Source organism: Limulus polyphemus, unplaced genomic scaffold (genome assembly GCF_000517525.1).
Source record: "Limulus polyphemus unplaced genomic scaffold, Limulus_polyphemus-2.1.2 Scaffold440, whole genome shotgun sequence".
Classification (NCBI taxonomy): domain Eukaryota; kingdom Metazoa; phylum Arthropoda; class Merostomata; order Xiphosura; family Limulidae; genus Limulus; species Limulus polyphemus.
In genome coordinates this window covers 225,036-231,558 of record NW_013666050.1, presented here as the reverse complement: position 1 = coordinate 231,558, position 6,523 = coordinate 225,036, and the positions used below count along the sequence as shown (strand labels likewise).

The 6,523-nt window shown below is 32.9% G+C and overlaps 1 protein-coding gene across 1 annotated transcript in view; it reads left to right on the top strand.

Moving 5' to 3' along the window:
• The window catches only part of LOC106458286 (adult-specific rigid cuticular protein 15.7-like), a 43,458-nt gene extending 37,760 nt beyond the window's left edge, over positions 1-5,698 (top strand). The window contains exons 3-4 of the mRNA XM_013917780.2: positions 4,610-4,687; positions 5,082-5,698. Coding sequence (XP_013773234.1) covers positions 4,610-4,687; positions 5,082-5,648 — 645 coding nt within the window. The 3' untranslated portion in view covers positions 5,649-5,698. The remainder of the gene's footprint in view (positions 1-4,609; positions 4,688-5,081) is intronic.
• The last annotated feature ends 825 nt before the right edge of the window (positions 5,699-6,523 follow it).

Genomic DNA, 6,523 nt, shown 5'->3' with positions numbered 1-6,523 from the left:
AGTAACACACACACACACACACACAAACCTATTATTATGTAAAATATTGGAACTAATGTTCTTGTTCCTGAAATATGTAAGTAGCCATTTAGTTGGGTCAGAGCTTTAGTAACACACACAAACCTATTATTATGTAAAATATTGGAACTAATGTTCTTGTTCCTGAAATATGTAAGTAGCCATTTAGTTGGGTCAGAGCTTTAGTAACACACACAAACCTATTATTATGTAAAATATTGGAACTAATGTTCTTGTTCCTGAAATATGTAAGTAGCCATTTAGTTGGGTCAGAGCTTTAGTAACACACACACACACAAACCTATTATTAAGTGGTGCTATCACTTGTTTACTTTAGTGTATCCTGACAAAGATTAGGGTAACGAAATATAATTCTTGTAAAGCTGTGTTTTTTAAAACTTTTTCATTTAATTGTTTATAAGACATGCTGTTCATATATCTATATTTTTCATATGAATAGACATACAAAGAAAACTAGAAGTGGGCTTGGTTGGCCCAATGATTTGTGTGCCTTAATCCGAATCCAAGGGTCTGAAGTTCGCATAATGGAGCCGTTGGTGTGCGTAAGAGTGACGGCGAAACCTAAACCGTTTGATTACAGTGTTACAGACTAGTTGATTTACTTCTAGTCTATCAGTTCAATCTTAGAGACGACTAGAGAAGATGGTTCCTGTGTAGTTTAATATCAGTATCTGAAACAAACAGAAGTGTATGATATAACACATTAGACGTTTTGATAGACCACTAAGCTATGTTTTAGCTAATATTTGTGTAAAGTTTTCTTTTTTGATAGAGCACTAAGTTATGTTTAAGTTAATACTTGTAGATATTTCAAATTTAAAGTTATATTAAAATAAATGCTACAGTTTTCAGCAGATTGTTAATATCTCAGAAATTATTTAAGCTTCTAAAATGATATTTTTTGAAAAATAAAGAATATAAAATTACATTTATATATCATTTAAGTTTTGTTTTGCAGATGAAATAAACATTGTAACCCTTGGCTGAACAATTGATCAATATTCAAATTACGGCTAAGCAATAAGAAAAACACATTTTATACAAAATACATTTTATTTGTTATTCATTCTTATTCTCTTAGTTCCTAGTGGAACGCCGACGGAAGTGTTTTTTGTTGCAGTTTCTTTAGCAAATTGTTATCGGGGTGGAGTTGCTAGCCCCACGCCCAAGTGGGCATGTTTGGTGCGACAGGGACGCGAACCCGCGACCCTCGGATTGCTTATCCACCGGGCGATTTGTTATTCATAATTCTAATATTTACATTAATATAAAAATATAAAAATCTAGCCTAAAAACAGTTGTGAGTGGTTAAAGAAACATTGAATCCAAGTAAGCCTGTACTTAGGTGTCCATAAAACAACCTCATTTAGTAAAAAATGTGACATCATTCGCTACTCAAATTCTACATTAAATAAAAGCTCTAGTTATTACAGTTAAAGTGCTAAACATCCACTGTTGCTGACAGGGAAAGAATTGTGTGTCACAACCAAGTAATAGTTTGATTTACTCTGATGTGAATATTAAACAAAAACCTGAAACAGACCGTTAAATCTCAATTATCATTTAAAACTGTTATTTGGAAGTATGCCGTAAGAACGTTTATTAACTTGATATAAATTGCTACTAAACACAACATAATACGCCTGTTTTATTCAAACTTTCCATTGGTTTTCTATTTTTATTTACATAAAAAATTGTGATATTATAACTGATTCAACAGAAACAACAGACATTTCAAAAAGAATCTTGATAGAGGTTAGTTACGATCGTCCTGTACTCACACATCGCTTTATCTTCTCATGTCCATCAGTTTATTTAGGTTGTACTTATTCTTATCACGAATTAACTCCTACTAAACACAACAAATTGTTCTTTATTACTAGTAATCAATAACACACATATTTAGAAATAGGTTGTTTTTTTTTACTGGCAGCATACTACTTTCTTCCTTCGCCTCTCTCGGTTTATCCGTTTTCTCTCATATCTCCCAATCTTCTTTTTCTTTCGTTGAACTTCTAGCTTTTATATTTCTTTATCAAACCCATGCCGAACCGGTTCCTTTTTGACCTTGCACCTGTTTCCTGTGTATCGGATTATAACGTTTCATAACCAAAGAGGGTCTTGTAGTCTCCATTCCAGCTGAACTTAAAAAGGCGACTGCCATACCCACTCAATCCAATACCTTTTTAATGACTTAGAGTATTGTAATCTCCCATTCCTTAGAGACTGAAGAAACTCCGCCCGCTTCCTCACATCTTCTCAACTTCAACCGATTTTTACATCTAACTTCATAATAAGTTTGTTTAAAACATGCACTCCGGACTTCATATTGTCCTGTTTTTATATGACGTTATTTTCACTATGTAAACTTTAGCTAAAACCAATAAATATGACGAGTGGATGCTAACAATTTAAATTATTCTGTTTAGTTGAGCGTTTCGAATAAATTTTTTATAGAAATATGAAGAAGTATGATGAATTAATTATCTGATTGTTCTAGTAAATAAAAAAGAAAATGCGTCATGACCTACAGCATGAACTAAAAGTTTTCACGTTCACTCTATCACTTTCATTTTTCTTTGCAGAACCTAGCGAACTTTCTTCCACAAACAAAGAAGTTGAACTAGGTTAAAAAGTGAAAAAAGTTTGTTAGCCTAATTCCCCAAATTTTTGATCAAGCATTGTTAGTTTGAATTACTAACCATTTATAAAAGGGGTATAGAGGGAGGAGAGTGTAAAGCAGCCAAGCCCAAGCCCCAGGCTTACGATCTTAGGTATCCTGAGGAAGAAAGCTGAATCAATATAGCCCTGTTTCTTATGAACTTACCAACATTGTGAAACAAGCCTTCGCAAACGTATATAAGAAGCAAGCAACGAAATATCTGTATCATTTTTTTACCGAAAGTAAAACTTGAAGCTTCCCAACAAACCACGAAATGATTAGCAAGGTGAGAATCGTGTTTATATTTAACAGTAACATTAGAATAAGAAGAATGAAGATATAAAAACCTCAATAACGTTTATTAATTACTGTAGGACTTTTAACACCAAAGATGGCTTGTTTTACCTTTTTTATCCCTAATACTAAAACGTTAATACCATATAATATTTCCTCTACTTTATTAAAATTCCTCCGTCAGATTACTACTAATAAAACAATCTGAAGGTGTTTTATGTCTGTCGCCTTTAATGTTATATATTTTTATAGTGTAGTGATAGAAAACCTCAGCACTACTTCAAACTAATACAAACGTAAAGGCAAGGTTTGTTTCTTTAATGTTTTTCTCTATATTATGCTCCAGTAACTTAGATATACAGTTTTATATGTTTTAATTTGCCTGTATCGTGAATATTCATCCACGATAAATATAAGATGTGATGTTTTGTGCATAGTTTGTTAGTAAGGTCTAAAAATACTTATGTGAATTTGCAATCGAGACACAGGTAGTGTGTCTTATGGTTAAAAAAACAACAACCTGCAGGACACATTGTGCGTTATTAAGAGTGATAGTTTAGCGATTTTACACATTCTGTAAATCGGACTGTGGTAATCCAAACTATCGAATATTTTGAGTGGATGTGCTCTACTGGACTCTTACTTCACATACCAAATTTCAAGACAACCCATTTAGAAATACTTGAGATATAACACATGATTAATTAATGAATGAATATTTGCTGTAAAATTCTTATCAGTGCTATAAGTGTAGCTACCAGCTTGGCCGCTAATTTTGATTTCTCTCCTTTAAGTCGCATGCTGAATCTATTTTTGGCCTTACCTTTTTTCACACCTAAAGCTTTTTTTATTAGATAGAAGTATGCAGAAGTATGCAGTGCTATAAGTGTAGCAACCAGCTTGGTCGCTAATTTTGATTTCACTCCTTTAAGTCGCACGCTGAATCTATTTTTGGCCTTACCTTTTTTCACACCTAAAGCTTTTTTTATTAGATAGAAGTATGCAGAAGTAATTAGTGAAAAAAATAAAACTTCACAATTTTATACTAAAATATCAAAATAGCTATGATGATATTACTTTATGTAACTATCTGTTTTGTTTCGAGAGAAATACTTTCCATGTTTAGAAGATTAAAAAACGATTATTTAAATTGTTCTGCAAAACAACAACAACAACAATAAAAACTGAATGTACACAACTAATGTATGTTCAGTCGAGATATTTATTGATGGCCGTTTAATTCATTTCGTAACTGTTCATTATGTTGCAATAATTCTGAAAATTCTGAAAACAAAACGTTTCTTGTTAGTAAATAAACGGTTTTGTTAGCATAATATAGCGTAAATGAAAATCATGAAACATTGAACATCCTATTTTTAAAGTACTCTGGTGGATCAGTGGTAATTTTACGGACTTAAGGCTCTAAAACCTGAGGTTCGATTTTCTGTTTTAGTCAGAGCGCCGGTAACCAATCTGGCTAGAGACTAAAACAAACAAAACCTACTTTTTAAATTAAAATATTTAAAGTTTTTGTTTTTCTAGGTACTCAATGTATAGATAAAAAAATGGCCACAAAAAACGTAATGAATGAACCATAACTAAATACTTTTGCAGGTTTTTGTTGCCTGCCTGTTGGCTGTAGTAGCTCAAGCTGTACCCACTCCTTACGGATACGTGCCAGAGTCTACTTACGTAAGTAAAATTCTTTTCTATTTCTATGTAATCAAATACTAAGAACTCATAAGTATCATTTTAATGCATTAAATTCTAACATATATAAAACCAAAATAATTTAAGCCATTTTAGTATGGATTCTCTAACCTAAAAACTTGTTTTTATCTACTTATTTTGAATTTACGAACTATAAGCCAACTCTACAAATTGCAGTGACATTTTGGACATTAACAGTTTTTTGAAACATCAGTGACATTAAATTTCACAAATTTAATTTTTTGGCTATTTTTTCCTCCATCTTTTTTCTCTAAATATAATATAGTAAGATAAACAATATCTCGAAGGATGTATGTATATATGCATAGATCACTAAGAATGATGTAAAACCGTATTATGAACTCTCTTTATTTAGGATAAGCCTGAACCATACAACTTTGCATATGAAAACAAAAATGAATACGGCGACACCCAGTGGCAGCAAGAGAGTGGTGATGAGTATGGCAACAAGCAAGGTTCTTACGGTTACCGTGATGCTTATGGTGTCTACCGCCAGGTGGAATATGTTGCCGATGAGGCTGGATTCCGTGCTGTGATTAAGACCAACGAGCCAGGCACTGCTAACCAGAACCCTGCTGACGTTCAGATCACTTCTGAAGCGGCTCCTGTGAATTACGAAGCACCTGTCCCTACTAAGGCTTACAGTGTGCCCAAACATGCCTATGCTCCAGTTGTAAAGACCTACACTCCTGCCTACGCCCCAGCTCTGAAAACTTATGCTCCTGCCTACGCCCCAGCTCTGAAAGCTTACGCTCCTGCCTACGCCCCAGCTCTGAAAGCTTACGCTCCTGCCTACACCCCAGCTCTGAAAGCGTATGCTCCTGCCTACGCTCCAGCTTTAAAGGTACCAGCTCCTGCATATGGCTACTCTTCTCTCCACACCACCACCGAAGCCCCAAGCTATGGTGAAGAAGAAAACTAAACTATTTTTTTGTTTTTTATCCAGGTCATATCACCTACTTAAAACACGGTGAAGACGCTCTTATTTATTTATCAGTATTAGTTGGTTATATTCCCATTCGTTGTTTGTGTTTAACAAGATAAAATAAATAAAAATATTGTCGTAGTAACTTTCACTGAGAGTATCTGCATCAAGAGTGTGTCCTTAATCGAAAACACATTTTTTCTGTAACTGTTTATTTATAACATTGATAAGAAACTATTTACATCTACTACAGTTTGGAGTTAGTATCACATACTACATTAAGTGGGACCCTTCATCATTAATATGAACATGCTAGAAATGATTTGTGAAGAGTTTAAAACAACATAGACATGTTTCCAGTTAAATAGCGTTTCTAAAATCGTTTCTCTGTGCAAAGTCACCATGAACATATAAGATAAAATAGATGCTCACAATTGGTAAGATAAATTAATTTTGAATTTACTTCACCTAAGGATACTGACAAAATTTCATGTTATTTTGTTACTAGTAATTTATTCCTCAAACATAAACATATAGATACATGTTTTTATAGACTTGTTTTAAAAGCATAAACATGTATTCTTTCCTGTTTTTTTTGTTTTGTCACAATCAGATAACTTATTTTATTTTGAAATAAAGTTTCGAAGCTCACAGGTTATTTTTTATTGGGTATATAATTTTTTTAACCTTTAATACCTATAGATTATCTATTAGAACGAATATTTTATGACCGATATCACAGTTACGTTACGCATACCTAAATGAAAACATTATCATGAGCCATTAAGAAAGTGGTTAATCTAGTAATTAATACAGATATTAATCAAATTATATAGTACTTTGTGCTATCTACAAATGTTATAAAGGTTAAC